Genomic DNA, 20,246 nt, shown 5'->3' with positions numbered 1-20,246 from the left:
CTATGCATTAAATATGTACCCTAAAGGAATACACTTAGTATGTATGAACTGTCAATGTCTATACTTTACTTCTAACAAGGATTAGTTCTTTACTTTTAGTATCTACCATTGGAGTATTATTAAATTTGTGTAGTACATATTATTTTTCTGAGATCTTTTGCTTTTTGTTGTGGGATCCTGGGTTTGGAGATTTTTTTCCTCACTAAGATGATCTGAGTGAATAGAGAAATACTACTTTATTTTACTATTATGTTTATTTTAGAGCGTGAGTAGGGGAGAGGGGCAGAGGAAGAGAGAGAGAGAGGGAGAGAGAGAGAGAGAGAGGGAGAGAGAGAGAGAGAGAGAGGGAGAGAGAGAGAGAGAGAGAGAGAGAGAGAGAGAGAGAGAGAGAGAAAGAAAGAAAGAAAGAAAGAGAAAGAAAGAAAGAAAGAAAGAATGAATCTTAAGCAGGTTCCATGCTCAGCACCAAGCCCGACACAGGGGCTCCATCCCACAACCCTGGGATCATGACCTGAGCCGAAATCAAGAGTCAGATGCTCAACTGACTGAGCCACCCAGGCGCCCCAAGAAATACTACTTTTAAAGCATTGTTCTTGGGGTGCCTGGTGGCTCAGCCAGCTAAGCATCCGACTTAAGTTCAGGTCATGATCTTGAGGTCTGTGGGTTTGAGCCGTGAGTCAGGCTCTGTGCTGACAGCTCAGAGCCTGGAGCCTGCTTTGGATTCTGTGTCTCCCTTTCTTTCTGACCCCCACCCCCCCACTCACACTCTGTCTTTCTCTCAAAAAATGAATAAACATTAAAAAAATTTTTTTTAAAGCATGCTTTTTGGGGCACTTGGGTGGCTCAGTCATTTAAGCCTCTGATTTTGGCTCAGGTCATGATCTTTTGGTCCGTGGGTTCAAGCTCTGCACTGGGCACTGTGCTGTCAGCTCGGAGCCTGGAGCCTGCCTTGGATTCTGTGTCTCCCTCTCTCCCCCTGCCCCTCCCCTGCTCATGCTCTGTCTCTCTCTCTGTCCCTCAAAAATGAATAAAAAGGTTAAAAAAATAAAAAAGCCTAGTTCTTTTCCCGTCTTCTTCTGAAGAAATATGATCTTGGTATGAGGAGTTTGTTGGTGTCTAACAGTTTTTTCTTTCCCATATTTTTGCCTGAAGGCGCTTGACTTTGGCAGATATTGAGAGAATAGCTCCGTTGGCTGAGGGAGCCTTACCTTACAACCTGGCAGAACTTCAGAGACAGGTAGGAGGAGTCTCATAAATAGAATCACCTTCAAAAATGCTGAAATAGTATGTACATGACAGCCTAAAGTTCCTGAATGCTATGAAAATTAAAAACTGTCCAGAAAAAGTCTCTACTTAGCTCAAAGATTACAACTGTTATTCCCACCCTCATGGACTATTTTTATGGGGACCTAAATTTATGTTTGTGTTTTTTTCTTTATTAAGATAAGGGAAATAAGAGTGCAGACATACACGGGCTTGACTCCTCCCTAGAACTAGCAGTCTTCCTTTCACTTGTGTGGTGACACTTAAAGATTAGTGTTAAGTTCACTTTGAAAAATTAGACTGATATTTATAGGGCTTTAAAAATACAAAATATTCTTCTAATGAAGTACATCTTTCACTGAGATCATGCTTTATAGATTACAATAATAACACAGGAAAACTATATAAGTAATGAGCCAGAAAGACAACCTTGAATATTACTACATTTTTTAAATAAAATATTAGCATTTTTTCTTAAAGGATGATTTAAACAATAGCTTCTGAGTCCCATAAAGTTAATACAGTCCCATTTCTGATTACAAAAATACTACCTCAGTGGGAAAATAAACCCCTGATATTACATGGAAGAGTACAATGGCACAGTTATTTTTCTTTTCTTTTCAAGTCTTGTTTTAAATTGAAACTTTCACTTCTGTGGCACTTGGAGGAGGCCCCAGTTGTAGTTATGATCACATGGCTTTGTGTGTGGGGTGAGGGTTAGGAGGGCTCCTCCCTGTCACCCGGTATTTCCCTGCTGTCATAGACAATGCTTGTGTCCCACATGATTCCTGAGGAGAGTTGTGCCGTATGAGACATTGAAAGGGTGTGGGGAGATAGGGAAGAAGACAGGAAAAAAAGGAGAGAGAGAAAACACTAAATGGGCATGCCACAGAAAGAGCCCAAGTCTGTTTTTTCTTCATTGCTGCCACATAGGTGAATAGCCACATGTGCTAGTAAAACATCAAGGCATGTTAAGTGTGGTTCACTTTGGGAAATTTTGGTAGGAAGTTTTTCTTCTACTTGTGCTCCATGAAATGATGTTTCTGCTTCTAAAGCTAATTAGGATTTCTAGTTCTACTTTTCATAATAAATTAAAATGTTTGTAGTCAGGTAAGTAGATTGAAAATGGAAAATTTAGGGGCGCCTGGGTGGCGCAGTCGGTTAAGCGTCCGACTTCAGCCAGGTCACGATCTCGCGGTCCGTGAGTTCGAGCCCTGCGTTGGGCTCTGGGCTGACGGCTCAGAGCCTGGAGCCTGTTTCCGATTCTGTGTCTCCCTCTCTCTCTGCCCCTCCCCCGTTCATGCTCTGTCTCTCTCTGTCTCAAAAATAAATAAACGTTAAAAAAAAATTAAAAAAAAAAAAAAAAAGAAAATGGAAAATTTTGCTTTTATATCTACATTTTATGTTAATACTTTGGAGTGTAACAAAGCTTTCTGCAGATTAAGATATATCTGTAACTCCTTACAATTTAGCTTCTTTAGTAGCAAAGAATTCTTACCTGCTGCCATCAAAGTTTATTTCCACTGTATGTTCTCAGGTCCTTAAAAAATAGATGGATTTATTCCAATTCATTGATTTATAATAAAATTTAATAAAATTGTTAAATGGTTGAGATATTGAAATATTTAAAGAGCTTAGTGAATTTAATTTTACATTTTGTGGTATACATTTATGAAAATTTGCTCTAGAAATTTGAAAAAGTTGCATTTCAAAAGATATTTTTCAGTATTATGTGTCTATAAATAGCTTATAACATTACTATATTTCCTATGCTGTACTTTTCATCTCTGTGACGGATTTAGTTTATAACTGGAAGTTTATACCTCTTAATCCCCTTTATTTTGCACCCCCCCTCCCCCGCCCTACACATTCCCTCTGGCAACCATTATTTACAACAGCCAAGATATGGAAGTAACCCAAGTGTCCACCAGTAGATGAATGGATGAGAAAGATGTGGTACACACACACACACACACACACACACACACACACACACGAATATTACTCAGCCATAAAAAAGAATGAGATCTTGCCAATTGTGACACCTTGGATGGACCTAGAGGGTATTAATGTTAAGTGAAATAGGTCCAAGAAAGACAAGTATCATCTGATTTTACTTACATGTGGTATCAAAAAAACAAAATGAACACAAAACCCACCAACTCTTTTTTTTTTTTTTATTTTATTTTTGGGACAGAGAGAGACATAGCATGAACGGGGGAAGGGCAGAGAGAGAGGGAGACACAGAATTGGAAACAGGCTCCAAGCTCTGAGCCATCAGCCCAGAGCCCGACGCGGGGCTCGAACTCATGGACCGCGAGATCGTGACCTGGCTGAAGTCGGACGCTTAACCGACTGCGCCACCCAGGCGCCCCAAAACCCACCAACTCTTAAATCTTGTTTTGTAAGGCCAAGAATATTGAATTAAAATTCAGGTGTGATTTACTGGCAAAATAATTTTGTTAATTTATTTTCCCTAGCCTTATTTTTCCAATCGTACATCTCAGTAAGTATTAAAATCTAGCTCTTTTCTCCCCCACCTTGTATAGTCAGTATAAAAATCTTCAGCTTTTCCTTTTCTTCTCTCCATTAATAGCATGCTGTTTTGAAGAGGTAGCTCTCTTCATTGGATTGACATACTACCTGAAGTAGTGTGGTTTGGGCACATAGCTTGACTTGTGGCATGATCTTGCTCTAGGTCATTCTCATTTATAGATTGAGGTATGTTCAACAACAAAAGCAGAAGAACTTTCTGCTACCCAAATGAGGTCTCAAGTCATTTCCTATCATACACATGTGCTTAGGGAACAGGTTAAAAATCAGTTAAGATTCTCAACTCTTATTTTGCTTTGAAAAACACTTAATTAATCTTGTTAAATATCACCTTCATGATCATAATCATAACTTAAGGGAAAGTGCCTTTTCCTTTGGCCCATTTGCTCACGGTAGGCGATCTTCTTAGTGTTGAGTATTTTCTTTCAGTCTAAATGCTAAAAATTCAGTACACAGTCATTAACAGGCATGACAGCTACAGTAGCGTTCTACTTATGAATATTCATGAAGTGAAATCCATAGCATTAATTACATTAATTTACATACCTGAATACAAGTGAACCATAAGTTACAGTGATAGCTAAGCTTGAGAAAAACTTACTGACCATATTGTATTTAAAAAAATAAATAAATGCTATTTAATAAGGGCAGAGGCCAAAAGGCATTTGCGTATTTGGGTGTTTATAGTTAGAGATGTTTTTAGCTAAGAATTAAAACACACTGTAATCCTTCAGTTTTCATAGGATTTTGTAGGGCTTATAAACATTAAAAAATTAGTTTTTAAGTGCTTATTTAATTTTGAGAAAGAGAGCAACAGAACACAAGTAAGGGAGGGGCAAAGAGAGAGGGAGACAGAATCCAAAGTAGGCTCCAGGCTCTGAGCTGTCAGCACAGAGCCTGACATGGGGCTCGAACTCACAAACTGTGAGATCATGACCTGAGCTGAAATTGGATGCTTCACTGACTGATCCATAAACTTTTTGTAAAGGAAGAGAGAGGGTAAAGAAAATATATGTGATGAACACAGGAGAGGCTTTTTATATTAATAAAAAATAGTGGTAATTTCATTCTTTTTTGGGATCATAGCCCTTATTTGAGTTTTAGTTCAACTTTTTTTTTTGAAAGGAGACATGATTGAAAATAATAAATCTATGAGAATGAGGCCTGTTTTCACCCAGTTTTGTAATTGAGAAATTCCATTTTGGGATAAAGTTTTATGTGCATGTTTTTAGAAGTTAAAAATATTTTTGCTGTCCAAGAAACAGACCTTAACTTATCTTTACCTTGAAGACACACACTGTGTTTTCCACTGTGCTATCTTTGAAACAGAGTATTAGAAGTAACTGGTTAGCCTTGCTTTGTTCAATCAACGTTTAAAAAGCTAACTGAACATAGTTAATATAATACATTGAAGTGATATCAAAAAGAGTTTTGGTTTAGTAAATGAAAATAAAATTTTTTGAAAATTATTTTATACCATCTCATTCTTTTTATTTTTTAATGTTTATTTATTTTTGAGACAGTGCATGAGTGGGGGAGGGGCAGATAGAGAGGGAGACACAGAACCTGAAGCAGGTTCCAGGCTCCAAGCTGTCAGCACAGAGTCCCACGCGGGGCTTGAACTCACAAACTGCAAGATCATGACCTGAGCTGGAGTTGGACACTTAACTGACTGAGCTACCCAGGCACCTCTGATCTCATTCTTTTATAACTTTTACTTTTGTAGATGTTTACAATGCAATCGCTTTTTGCCCTTTTGGCTAAGATCAAGTGTACAATGCATATTATGTGTAATTTAATAAAACCTATTACTTAGATTTATATAGATATTAGTACGATGGATCATGTATATAATTTATAAATGAAATCATAATCTTTGGTTGGCAGGAGTATTCATTCATAAACGGTTGTTGAAACTATTTACTTTAAATAATGGTGGAGAATGCAGTGGGGTGACTAGGGCCACGTGTCTGCTTATTCCCCATCTCACTATGAGACCTTTATTGTCACTTGTCCTGTCCTTAGTATGGCCATCTTACCTTTAAATGCACAGTGGACTGACTGAGAAATTAGTACTTTGTGGTCTCACTGTGGGTTAGGCCATCCTAATGGTCTCAAAGGGAGTTTATTTACAGAAGATTGAGAAACATTGGGCCCCCCAATGGCTGCATTAGAGCACAAGTCTTGAGTGCTGCTTGGTAAAGTACTTTCACCCTTTGGGAGATAGTAAATCTGTAAACAGTCTAAAATTAGTGTTGTTATTGTAGTGATAAAGAAAACAAAAAGTAATTGTCTTTTTGGATGGCCCATTTGCTCTTCTATGAATGAATCAAAATTATGCTTATATTAAGGTTTTGTTAAAATATCCTGCTCTTTCCCTTATTTGATTTCAAATATAAATATCAGTTTCTATTTATTGCTCACTTTTGTTACAGTACATAAATTAAACACAATGGATGGCAATGCAGTTGTCTGGGCTAACTTGGTAGGAAAAAATGTATTTCCTACAAGATCATGATAAGGTACTACTCTGTAATTTTCCACCGTTTTCATGATGGTTTCTTCCACATGCTAAATTCAGTTTTGTACATAATAGGTATATACTTTCATGCAATGGATTATAATAAAGTTAGTATATTGTGATAGTTGAGCTTTATAAAATATGCACTGATATTTGAAATAATGGTGTTTTACCAATTTTTTTTGCCAAGGGTTTTCTCTGGGTTTCATTTTGACTTTTCATCATACGTTACTTATTTTCCTTTTTACTATAGAATTTGTTGAACCACAGCACTGGCAAGCATAATGAGCTTTTTTTTTTTTTCTTTTTTAAGCATAATGAGCTTTTAAAAGATCTCTGCCTACAGAGATCACAATCAAACATTAAACATTTAGGTATCACATGCTTTGGTTAAAAACTGAAAAGGTGTGTTTTGTGATTCAAGATTTACAAAACAACCAAATAAAACCTTTCTATAGGCTGCTTCTCAAATTATTTGTAAATATCCAGGTTTGTCATATTTATCTTGATTAATTGAGCTTTGAAGAGATTGTACAGATGAAAGCAAGTCAGAGTAGACTAGCTTTTTTTTCTTTCTTTTAGATTTTAGGCATGGATTCCCTCTCCATTAAATTATTCTAATGAGCGTATCTAAGCTTTTTATTATGCAGGTTTTTAAAAAAAGCTCATTCCAAGTTAATATTTTTCAAGTTTTCTTTATAATAAACCAAATATTTTATTCTTTCATTTCAAACTGTTTATGCAGCATAACTGCTGTTTTCATAAAGAATATATTAAAGAACAAGACTGGCAGACTAGTATAGACAAATTATTTTAGATCCTTTATGTTGTGGGTTACCTATCAAATAACATTCTGAGTCACAATAGGGTTTTTTCCTTTGCATTGTTATCATCATAAATCCTATGTTGTAACTATAAATGTGGGTAGCTAGGATAGTTTTCAGCCTAACTACATAGCAGAATGATTTAAAGCCTTTAAAAAATAGTAAGCTCCAGGCCCCAGAGACTTATTTTTTAAAGCCTTTCATTGGATAGGTATAGCTGGAGAATACATAGGTCTAGGAAAGAAAATGCTCAGTAACATGGTTCAGAAATATGTGGTTAACTAGTGATAACCTCAGTGGTGAGCTTGTAAAGCCAGAAGTAAGGGGGCCAAGGCTCTGAACTCTTAAAACTGTAGTTATTAAAGTTTTTCACTTTAGTCCCAAAGAGAAGCATTTGACTTTGCTTCACCTACATGTACATAACAGTCCTAGTTGTGTGACTGCTCCAGCCTTAAGAAAAGAGGCGATAGGCGGCCAAACCAAATCCAACCAGGAGGCTGTTGGTGAAAGAAGTAATGGCCTTGAGGCATGGGAAGATAGCACCAACAGGTGCATTAGATCTTGATGCAGTAATTGATGGACCTAGGAATCTGATGACTTTCAGTCATTAAAAAAGGTGTTTTTTATCATCAGTATTCTCTGATTTAGGAATCAAGATAGTTTGTGTACCTTTTAGAAATATATTTTTTTAATGTTTACTTTTGAGAGAGAGCGAGTGAGAGCAGGGAAGCGGCAGAGAGAGGGAGACAGAGGATACAGAGCAGGCTCCACGCTGACAGCAGCAAGCCCGATGCGGTGCTCAAGCTCAGGAACTGTGAGATCATGACCTTAGATGAAGTTGGATGCTTAACTGACTGAGCCACCCAGGTGCCCCCATTTTTGAAATATTTTAAAATTTTAAGTTAGCTAAAGAAGGGGGAAGATTTTTTACTCGAGACATTTATTTACCCGAAAGATTCACTTCTCTGTAATGATAGTGTATTCTCCAATATTAGAGAAATCAAGTATTAATAGGCTTATTAAAAAACGGGCAAGAAGAAGGCAACTGTGTCTCTTAGGCTAATCGAGGTATCTATTTTAAAATCGTAAACGGGGCACCTGGGTGGCGCAGTCGGTTAAGCGTCCGACTTCAGCCAGGTCACCATCTCGCGGTCCGTGAGTTCGAGCCCCGCGTCAGGCTCTGGGCTGATGGCTTAGAGCCTGGAGCCTGTTTCCGATTCTGTGTCTCCCTCTCTCTCTGCCCCTCCCCCGTTCATGCTCTGTCTCTCTCTGTCCCAAAAATAAATAAACGTTGAAAAAAATAAATAAATAAAATCGTAAGTAGCTGAATTGTAGCCTTTTTTATTTGCCATATACTTTTCTGAGTGTCTTTACCTATTTTTTCCTCCCTGCAGCAATCGCACGGTTTAGGCAGGCCGATCTGGCTCCAGATTGCCGAGTCTGCTTACAGATTCACTCTGGGCTCAGTTGCTGGAGGTGAGTGACATGTCTGTGTGCTGTCTCAAGCTTGTGTTAATTCAGTACTATCTCACTAGACCGAGACAGGTCAGCAAAGGTGCAGTTTCTAGTTCCTGCGGGTCATAACTACAGAGCTTTCTGCAGTGTCCTTTATTTCTACCTGTGATGAGAGGATTGTCGCAGCACAGCTGTGGCCCCTCTGGCTCCAGTGTGTCTTCAGGACAAACCCTTGTAATAAAGTGAAAGTCTGCATGCGTGTTGCACTCGCCTTAATTATCCTGTTAAGACAGTGTGAAGAAATGGAATAATGGTGTTGGGGGTGAGGCAGGTATACAAATCCCAGAACCTTACAAAACAAAACAGCCTCCTAAAGTGATTGATTCACTGTAGCTTTTCTACTTGTATTTTTTTTTTTCCTCTCCCTCTTTACTGGCTAAAGAATTATCTAGACTTGTAGTTAATATTTGCTAAAATGAACCCCTAGTCCCTGCTCCTAGGCAACATTTGAGAGACTTTTTTTTCTTACATCTTTCCATAGAAAATGTATAGAATCTGAAGTAGCTTTGTTGAGAAGATCCTAGGAGGTGTGATTAAAATGCTTATGATTTTTCAAAACAAGCCTGAACTGATGAAACTATTGTTTTTTCCTTTTCAGTTTTAGAAGTTGCAGAACATGTTTTGGTTTTCAACAGTGGAAAAATAACACTCCACTTCATTTTATAATTTTTCCAGTGTCAGAAATCCTAAAGCCTGGCATTAAAAAAAGCCAAAAAACACAAATTCTGTACAAAGGGATAGGGTCATGTTGAGATGTGGTTCCAATATTATGGTCATAACTAAGAGTAATTTACCAAAATGCTTTAGTAAACTAAGTTTTAAAATTATAGCTACCTGTTTCTACATATATGGTTATTTTAAAGGGTAAATGGTATAATATTTAGGCATTGAATGGAAAGTATAAAGAAATATATAATAGTTTCATGTTGTGGAAATCAAGTCTTGATGACTTAACGTTGGTAATGACTTGAAAATGCACGCAGTTGTTCTCTGAAGCAGCTGTATTTATGGGTCCCAAATGCTAGCCTGTCATCCTTCAGCAGTGTATGGAAGAAGGAAGAATAACATACAGTCTCTTTTGTGAGAATAGATACCGTGTTTTGTTTTCTAGTCCTTTGAGATGAGATTTGTTGTCCTTAAAGAGCCTCCATTTAATTGCGCTCTCTTCTAAGGGTAAAACTTGTTTTCTTTGTAGCTGTGGGAGCCACTGCAGTATATCCTATAGATCTGGTGAAGACCCGCATGCAAAACCAGCGTGGCACTGGCTCTGTTGTTGGGGAGCTGATGTACAAAAACAGCTTTGACTGTTTTAAGAAAGTCTTGCGTTATGAGGGCTTCTTTGGACTCTACCGGGGTGAGTAACTGTATCTTAGCTGCTGAAGTTAGTGGTTTTATCTCAGCAGCAGCAGATTTTAACACCTTGATTATGAAAAAAGTGTGTTGTCCAGTCAGAGTAAAGATGTTTCTCTCTTTTAATTTTCTTGTTGCTTGTTTCCCTTTTTACATTCTTGCTGGTAACTAGCAATATGTGTGTAGACAAGGCCTTTATTTCTTCCTGATGTGTGTATTTCATGGAATCCAAATTCTGTTGCCACTGTGCTCTGACAAACTCAGGCACATGTCTGCAAGTGGAGTAAAGGATGACAGCTAAGAAACAGAGAGCTGCTTTTCTCAAAGAGTTGGAGAAAAGAGATATGCCTCTGTTCTGTGAAATAGAAGCCAGGCGGTTAGCTGAAAGTGAGTTTACCCTCTATGCACTTGTTTCATTTGAAAGAGATATCAAATGTGTTTGTCTCTTCCAAGGAGACCATTCACAAGTCTTTTTTTCCAGTGAGTCATCTGAAGTTAGAAAAAAAAAAAAAAAAGAATAAAAGAAAACGCTTGGCTTCATGTCTCATTCTGTCTCCTTTCCTCCCCTTAGCTCAGAGGCACTGTGAGTAAAAGCAGAGAGATTTTCTTTTGCAGAGAATGTTACCACCAAGTCTAGGCTGAGCACAGTGCTGTCAGCATCAGAGGCAACAACCCCCTTGTAGAATTCTCCCCACCCCCGTCGGCTTTGTAGGAACTTGTTCTCTTTGCAGAGGGAATGACTTTCATGTACATGTTTTCACATTAGAATTTAGGGTTTCCTTTGGGAGGGAGATTAATTTTTTAATCCCTTTGGGCGCCACTTGGAATTCTTTGAAAATATTCTCTACATGCTCAAGTCCAGAGCATTTTTGTAATTTACTGTACTTATTTGTTTGCACACACAGTCTCATTAATCCCTAGCTCACTCTGAGCTCTGTTGAACTGTTTGGCCTAGAACTTCTTCCTTGGAAAGAAAGACTGGACCTGAACAAAGCTTATGCTCATGTACAGGAGGAAAAAACACCTCTGGTTAGCATTATTTGCAGATATTCAAGTGAAAAATGTATCTCTGATACAGTTAAAGGAGAGGGTCATGAGGATGTTCATTATTGGCATTTTATATAGAATAAGAAAAGAGAGTGGTTTTGAAATCAAAGTAGGCTTAAATACCCTGCTCCTAAGAATGAATGTAGTTAATTTTACTCAAATATTCAGAACTCTAACCTCCCTGAATTCCAGCTGTATCACATGTACTCCACGGGAGGAAGGTGTGCATTGTCCAGAATGCAGATCTCTGCCTGGGAATGCTTATTTTAAGCTGTACTAAACCCTGCATATCTAGATTATATTTAATGAGGAATTTAATGAGGGTTGAGTGGTGCTAAGGGTTTTTTTTTTCTTTGTCATCTCCAATCTTTCTTTGTTGAAAAATGACCTTTCTTCCTCCTTGGTTTACTTTTTCTCTATCAGAAGTAACCTAGATATATACTGCACAGTTTAACCTTCTCAATGGATGGATGCTTATAGAAAATTTCATTTGGGAGAGATGTCATGTTAATGAAATGAGTCCAATATAGCAAGTTTAGGGGTGGGGGAGAGGTGGAGGGATTGTTAGCTTTATCCAGGATGTGAGCTGATAAAATCAGTTCTTTAAATGAGAGACTCTTGTATTAGGGAGAAGATTGTAGGAGTCCTGTATGTGAACACTATGATTATTGAGATTGTCATATATGGCTTAGAACTGGTCCATTATTCTGTCAGATGATTGACAAAATTGTTGACAGATTAGCCTAAATTTCTTTGCAGGCAACAGTGATAAAATGACATAAATCAGTACTTTATTAAAATTCCATGAGCCTTATTGAGGCAAGTTGTAAAACAAATACACATGCTGACATGGTTGTATGGAAGTTAGATTAAAAGTAATAGGGCCTCATAATCATGAAGGTTAGAAAGTTAAGACTGCCATCTGCTGATTTATTCTTTTAAATCAGTCTGCTACCCATTAAAGGTGTGTGCAGATTTGTGTTTGTCATTGATAATTCAGTTTGACTGACAGTAGCCTGTATGTATGATTACTTGCTGGCTCTCAACTCTTAGAAAATCACTCAGCAGTATCCTCAAAGTAGGCTTAAGATCAGCAGTGAGTGTGCAAACACGTACATAACTCCCCCTTGGCTGGGTGATTTAAAGGATATAGAATGTTTATTGTTAGCATCTTTAAAAAATGTATGCAAAAAATGTATGCCAACAATTTGAGTAATCTGTGTGCTTTACAAAGCTGAGCCTTATGAATATCTACAGATGTTGAATTGTTTATATATTTTTTTCTTTTGCAGTTTGCAGCCAGCCTGGGAAATTTAACTTTCTAAGAATAATGATTTCCTTTGTTTTAAGAAGATTCTTTTGAAATGTCTTAAGTTTGACATACATTAGTAAATAAGAATGTAGCAGGCATATGTTTTTGTTTGTAAAAGATATCCATTAAATGATACTTAAAACTGCATTTTTCTTTGCAGTTTTGGCTTCCTTTAAAATAAATGGTACTGAATTCTGGTTTTCTCTATAAAGAGAAAATTATGCAAGTTGGTGTTCTGTAATAACCAACCCACTATATGCTATTATATAGGTAGTAGCATTTGTGGCAAAATCTGGGTCTTTTCAACAGCAGGCTTTGCAGAGGTTTTCCAAGCATACAACATTGGCTTCTTTAAAGTGCCTGTCTGTGTTTGTATATTGTTGGTTGTAAAGGGAGGGGATTTGGTTACATTGTTATTGGCAATGTTCAGGAGTAGAGAAGATCCATGGTCTCCATTCCTTGCTCACATACTTTTTGAGAGGTGTTAGATAATTAGGCTTTAAAGGAAGCATGCTTAAGAAAAGGATTTATAGCCTCAAGAAAGCATAACATTATATTTGACATCAGTATTGTATACATGTACAGAGTTTTTAGGATAGTCCATTTTTCCATATTTTAATGAAAGCCCTAAAATGTTTGATGCATTAATAATATGGGGGAAACCATTGCTTGTTGGGCTTGTATGTTCATGTTTAGTACATTCATATTGTTAATGCTTCTTTCTGTTTACCTAGGTCTGATACCACAGCTTATAGGGGTTGCTCCAGAAAAGGCCATTAAACTGACTGTAAGTATCTTTCTCTTTGAATTTATGTCTTTTGTTTAGATTATCATTAAGCCAAAAATTAATATTGCTGCTGCTGAGACTGACACACTATCAAGACATTTGTAAAACTTTAAACTTTTATGTAGACATTTAATAATTTTTTAAAAGTTTATTTACATTGAGAGAGAGAGAGAGAGAGAGAGAGAACCAGCAGGGGAGGGGCAGAGAGAGAGAGGGACAGAGGATCCGAAGTGGGCTATGTGTAGACAGCAGAGAGCCTGATGCAGGGCTTGAACTTTCAAACCGAGATCATGACCAGAGCTGAAGCCAAACACTTAACCAGCTGAGCCACCCAGGCGCCTGATGTGATAATTTTTAATTTTATCATGAGACAAATACTTTGATGACTTGGAAAATGAATAACATGCCATTAGAGGAAATGGTTGAGAATTCTAGTTAACCGATGTTGTCTTTCTGATTAGGTTAATGATTTTGTCCGGGACAAATTTACCAGAAGAGATGGCTCCATTCCACTTTTAGCAGAAATTCTTGCTGGAGGTTGTGTAAGTATTAACACTGGGCATCTCTCATGACAAGTATGTTCCTTTAACCTTTTTTGCACATTAGGTATAATATCTGAGTGACATTCCTTCTGAACTCAAGGGTTTCTAAGATTTTCTCAGTGATAATGAGGAATGCTTTTTAATTTCATTGCATGATCTAACTGATTTTAAGTGCAGAAAAGAGGTAGTATTTTTGTCAGCTCTAACTCTTAGAAGCTCCTGACATTATGTTCCACACTTTGTAAAGTTCTGATTCTGATTCTTAAATATTATAGAAAATAGAGTAGTGGATAGGGTTCCCATACATTTATATTGTCTGGAAGTTTAAGTGTGAGATGACTGATTAATTGAGCTCTTATATTTCAGGTGTAGGACTGAGTAAACCATTGTGGTATAATTATAATTTTCCTTCTTTAGGGACCAGAGGTTATAGCAAACAACTGTAATTATGTTAAGGCTATTGCATTTCTGAATGCAGAGTTTCAGATTATATTTAATTAGAGCACAAAGGTTTCTATCTTTAAAATGTGAGTATAACATTGGATTTAGACCAATTCTCTAATCTAAGTTTGTAGCTCAACTAATTTTATTTGTGGTGTTCATTTCAAATTTGTTAATACACAATTTAAGACTTATTTAGTCCGTTTTGTCCCTGAAACCCTTAATAATTTCCAGTTGAATTGGCTGACAATCCTGGCTAAACCCTCCTCAGTTGCTAGTGGAACTTGAGGTGATAAGGTCAGTGACCTTTGCAACTTTTAATTCAGAGAAGATGCCCTGAGGGTCAGAGAGAGGGGCTGCTCTGGATTCTTCTTGATGAGATTTGTCAGCCTGGTACATACCTGGGTCCTCACCTTTGGGCAATTGAAGTTCCTATTGAAGAGGTGACTTGGGCTCTTTGTGTGTGTGTGTGTGTGTGTGTGTGTGTGTGTGTGTGTGTACATGTGTACATATGTATGTATGTCCATTTGTGTGTATGCTTGTACACATGCCCACCCAAGTACATTCTCAGGAAGAAAACTCACCTCTTTGGCTGACTTTCTTTTTTCATGAAGGACAAATAACAAACATAGAATAAGACCTTTGTTTAAGCAGATCACAAAAAATATAGTTTCTCTTCTTCCTTTACCCTAATTAGATGCTGTAATTATTTCTTTTGTCATGAGAGAATGTTTGCAAATCGTAAATATTCTTTTTCTCAGTTTTAGTTCTAGTTTGGTTAAGAAATTTCCTAACTTAGTTTTGCAACTGCTCATGCGTACACTTGCCAGAAATATCCTGAGTCATGCTCTTTCTGTCCCATGTAGCTAATTATTTGTTTCCATTTGTAATACCCAGAGGTTTTTGCCCATGAAACTGACCTGTTCCCATGTCTGACATGTGACCTAGGTGGTTAAACTGTAATCAGATATTTGGTTCCTTTGTTTTTCCTACCATGGACCCTGTTTCTAGGTTTGAACTTTGGGAATTTCTATTGAAGTCTGGGGTGCCTTGAGGGTTGTGCTGACACTCTAAATTTCTTCTTTCATCATGACTTCTTTCTGAGAGCTTTGATGGATTGTCTAGTTGGAAATTGACAGCATGAAAAATAGACAGGTTGGGTTGTAGGCAGAACGATGAGGTTGTCCACAGTTCTTCATCTCAAACATTTTTTGCTGCCCTCTTTTTTCTAAATTTCTTCTTCATTCGAGGAGGAAAGAAAATGTGTAATTACTGAGTTTGTATTGATGAATTCATTTACACTACAGTGTAAATGATTGTTAAAGCATAATCTGCCAGTTTTCCAAAAGGTCTATGTATTTCAACAGAGAATAAGGCCTTAAACAAAATGAGTGAGTCTCTGTGTAAAGAATATCAGCCACTGTGGAATACAGGAATTCTCTCTTTACCGAACGAAACCTGATAGACAGCCACCAGATAAACACTGGGAAGAGTGGTTACCCGTGCGCCTGATCATGAGAACTCTCACCATCCTGGCTAGTGGTGGTGATCTAATGTGCAGTGTCCCTGTGGGTATTTGGCTGAATGCTGTCAGTGCAACCAGCTAAGAACAGTGCTCATGTTTTTCCAAATATCACTCAGTTTTAAAGACCTACCTTGTGTTAACCTAATGCAAAACATGTTAGCCTAATGCAGATTATTTCAGAGGAAATGGCTCAAACTGAGCAGTCATTATTGGTTTTATAGGTTTTTTTCCCCAGCAGAAGGATCATCTAGGACTTGGGCTTTGAGTGGCCTGTATATAATGGAGAGAAATTCTGCTGTGAAAATGACTGTTGCCCTCTAGGAAAAATGGTGTTCATTGACTAGATAATGAATTGACCAAGAAATAAAAATACCTGGTCCTTAGACCTTATTTTTTGTTGTTTGTTTTGTTTTATGACCTATTTTTTAAAAATATGGTATTTGATACATGCCAAAGAGTACATACTATAAATCTAAAGAGTAATAATAAAATGAGCATCTATAAGCCTGTCACCCAACTAAAATATTACTATAATTGACACTGGTTTTTGCTTCTAATGTAGCTCTAATATGCTAAGATTGCTAATGAGCAAGCAGTAGGGACTTTTCCTATCTGAACATTTTATAGGCGTTAACTATCTCATTATCATTCCCACCTAGAGGTGAAGAAAAGAAACCTAAGTGAGATCCAGTACTTAGTAAATGGTAAAGTTAGGATTCAAACCACTTTTGTTTCAAATCCGTATTTATTCATATTTGGTATATTTCCATTTATTCATTCTTCCATTTATTCATTCTGATTCAAAACCAGCCATCAAGACTGAGAAGGATTTAGCTTCTTTTTTCCTGTGAAGGAAACCAGACTTAGGATATGTTTACGTCTCATAGAAAAAGGGTAGTTGCTGATCATTCTCACCAGATAAAACTTAATCTTAAGTCTAATCATATTCTGTGGCAATTTGAAAGTGGAATTTCTTATTGTGATTTGCTTCATTCCTACATATCACCAAAGAAAATACATGCTTATGATTATAATTCATCATAATAGCTGCCATTTCTTAAGCATCTCGTACTGGACTTGTACTTTATAGGCATCTTCTCATTCTCAGCTTGAATTGAAGAAACTAAAAACTCAGTGAAATGTAGCAATATTTGGTGTTTGTTTCTGTTTATTCATTTTTTATTTATTCTCTCATTCATTGAATGCCTGCTGTGTTTCAGGAATATTTTTAAAGCAACAGCTTTATTAAGATATAATTCTCATACCCTACAATTCCCCCACTTTAACGTGTACCACTCAGCAGTTTTTAGTATATCCACGGAGTTGTGTAGCTATCACCAAAGTCAATTTTAGAACATTTTTATCACCCCAAAAAGGAACTTGGTCCCCTCTAGCTGTCGCCCAACAGTCTTTCCTCTTTGCCTCTGCCAAGTCTTGGGCAGCTGTTAATAAGCTTTCCATCTCTACAGATTCACCAGTTCTGGACATTTCATGTAAATGGAATGAAAAACGTGTGGCTTTTTGTGTCTGGCTTTTTAAAATTCAGCATAATGTTTTCAAGGTTCATCCATGTTGTAGCATGGATCAATGCCTCAGGTCTTATTGCTGAATAGTATTCTATTATGTAGATATGTCACATTTTGTTTATTGATTCATCAGTTGTTAATGCAAAAAGTTTTCTGCAGGCATGCGTCATCACTTCTCTTGGGTATATACCCAGGAAGTGGAATTGGTGGGTCATATAGTAACTCTAATTTGTATTTTGAGGAACGGCCAGACTGTTTTCCAAAGTGGCTGCACAGTTATATGTTCCTACCAGCAGTGTAGGAGCTTTGAGATTTCTTGACATCCTTGTCATTGATTTATAGCCATCCTAGCGGGTATGAATGTTACCTTGTTGTGATCTAATGACTGACAGTGTTGAGCATCTTTTTAAGAATGTATTGGCATTTATATATCTTCTTTGGAGAAATGTCTCTTCAGAACCTTTGCCTGTTTTTAAATTGGGTTGTTTTTTATTATTAAGTGATAAGAGTTCTTCGTATATTTAGAATCCCTTACCAGACATGTGATTTCTAGTATTTTTCACTTTCTTGACTGTGTCCTTTGGAGAATTGGACTTTGATTCTAATGAAGTCAAATTTAATTATATTTTGTTGCTTGTGCTTTTGGTGTTATGTCTAAGAAATTATTGCCTAATCCAAGATCACATAGATTAATACCCATTTTCTGCTAAGAATTTTATAGTTTTAGCTCTTACATTTAGGTCTTCGATCTTTCACACAAATTGTTAACCTTAATTTTTTAGGGTCTTTTGCCCTGAGCATAGAGATTATTAAATGACAGTTTTATTTTTCATCGTTAACATTTTGGTATATATTTCCTTCTAGTGTTCTCATACACATGCTCATCTGCATGTGTACACACACACACACGCTTTTTAAAACCAAATGGAAGTTTTGTTGACTCTGAGTTCTTGATCGAAGATACAGGCTGCTCTTACTTTTTTTTATTTTCAAGTGTGCGTGGTGGGGAGGGACAGAGGGAGAGGGGGCAGAGGATCCAAAGTGAGCTCTGGGCTAACAGCAGAAAGTCTGATGTGGGGCTCGAACTCAGGAACCACGAGATCATGACCTGAGCCGAAGTCAGACGCTTAAGTGACTGAGCCACCCAGGTGCCCCAAGGCTGCTCTTACTTTCTAAAGGCAGCAGAGAATCAACAGCAGAACATTTCACTTTGGAAGCAGAATATAACCTTTGGGAAAAGAAATAAAACAGGGTATGCATTTTTAAATTTTAAATCTTCATTGCGAACTTTAACCAACTTTTTATGTATTTATTTTTTATTTTTTATTAAAAAAATTTTTTTTTCAACCTTTATTTATTTTTGAGACAGAGAGAGACAGAGCATGAATGGGGGAGGGGCAGAGAGAGAGGGAGACACAGAATCGGAAGCAGGCTCCAGGCTCCGAGCCATCAGCCCAGAGCCCGACACGGGGCTCGAACCCACGGACCACGAGATCGTGACCTGAGCCGAAGTCGGACGCTCAACCGACTGAGCCACCCAGGCGCCCCTAACCAACTTTTTAAAATATACCAAAACCTCGAAAAAAGACTTCTAATTCAGAATTTATGATAATATAGATGTGCCCTCATAAGTTTTTTGTTGTTGTAGTATCTATATCATAGTTACCTTTTTTTCTTTGTTTTAATATTTTTGTTTTTTAAAATTTACATCCAAGTTAGCATATAGTGCAATGATTTCAGGAGGAGAATCCAGTGATTCATCCCCTACGTATAACACCCAGTGCTCATCCCAACAAGTGTCCTCCTTAATGCCCTCGCCCATTTAGCCCATCCTCTCATCCAATACCCCACCACCAGCCTTCAGCTCTCTGTATTTGAGTTTCTTATGTTTTGTCCCCCTTCCTGTTTTTATATTATTTTATATTATTTTTGCTTCTCTTCCTGTAACTGTTTTGTATCTTAAATTCTACATGAGTGAAATCGTATATTTGTCTTTCTCTAATTTCCCTTAGCATATAATACACTCTAGTTCCATCCACGCTGTTGCAAATGGCAAGATTTTATTTTATTTTTTTGATTGCCAAGTAACATTCCATTGTGTATGTATATACATATACGTATATATATGTATGTATACATATATGTATACACACACACACACACACACACACACATACATACCACATCTTCTTTATCCATTCATCAGTCCATGGACATTTGGGCTCTTTCCATACTTTGGCTGTTGTCAGTGGTGCTGCTATACACATTGGGGTGCGTGTGCCCATTCGAAACAGCATACCTGTATCCTTTGGATAAATACCTAGTAGTACAATTGCTGGGTCATAGGGTAGTTACATTTTTAATTTTTTTTAATTTTTATTTATTTATTAAAAAATTTTTTTTTCTTTTAACATTTATTTATTTTTGAGACAGAGAGAGACAGAGCATGAACGGGGGAGGGTCAGAGAGAGAGGGAGACACAGAATCTGAAACAGGCTCCGGGCTCCGAGCTGTCAGCACAGAGCCCGATGCGGGGCTCGAACTCACGGACCGCGAGATCATAACCTGAGCCGAAGTCGGCCACTCAACCGACTGAGCCACCCAGGCGCCTCAATTTTTTGAGGAACCTCCATACTGTTTTCCAGAGTGGTTGCACTAGTTAGCATTCCCACCAGCAGTGCAAAAGGATTCCTTTTTCTCTGCTTGCCAATATCTGTTGTTGCCTGCAGTTGTTAATTTTAGCCATTCTGACAGGTGTGAGGTGGTATCTCATTGTGGTTTTGATGTGTATTTCCCTGATGATAATACAGTTACTCTTGAGTAAGTTTTACAGCTCTACAGAGAGGGAAAACAAGCGTGTTTCTGCCTGGGATCAAACTGGGGACCTTTCGTGTGTGAGGTGAACATGATAACCACTACACTAAGGAAGCCAGCTGTTGTATAACCTATACATTGACCTTTAGGTTTAACAATTGCTTGACCCTTCTTTAGGTGGGGTTGGGGCAGTATTTTTGTGTGTACGGTTACCCATAAATATGTG

The 20,246-nt window shown here is 37.5% G+C and overlaps 1 protein-coding gene across 6 annotated transcripts in view; it reads left to right on the top strand.

Annotated features, from left to right (window-relative positions):
* Nucleotides 1-20,246, top strand: part of SLC25A12 (solute carrier family 25 member 12) — a 207,081-nt gene that overhangs the window by 162,553 nt on the left and 24,282 nt on the right. For all 6 annotated transcript variants that reach the window (XM_045480199.1, XM_045480196.1, XM_045480195.1 and 3 more), the window contains 5 exons: nucleotides 1,153-1,237; nucleotides 8,556-8,637; nucleotides 9,872-10,030; nucleotides 13,120-13,172; nucleotides 13,634-13,714. In XM_045480199.1, coding sequence (XP_045336155.1) covers nucleotides 1,153-1,237; nucleotides 8,556-8,637; nucleotides 9,872-10,030; nucleotides 13,120-13,172; nucleotides 13,634-13,714 — 460 coding nt within the window. The remainder of the gene's footprint in view (nucleotides 1-1,152; nucleotides 1,238-8,555; nucleotides 8,638-9,871; nucleotides 10,031-13,119; nucleotides 13,173-13,633; nucleotides 13,715-20,246) is intronic.

This window comes from Leopardus geoffroyi, chromosome C1 (genome assembly GCF_018350155.1).
Source record: "Leopardus geoffroyi isolate Oge1 chromosome C1, O.geoffroyi_Oge1_pat1.0, whole genome shotgun sequence".
Lineage (NCBI taxonomy): Eukaryota > Metazoa > Chordata > Mammalia > Carnivora > Felidae > Leopardus > Leopardus geoffroyi.
The sequence above is the reverse complement of the archived record's forward strand: the minus strand, read 5'-3'. Positions and strand labels throughout refer to the sequence as shown.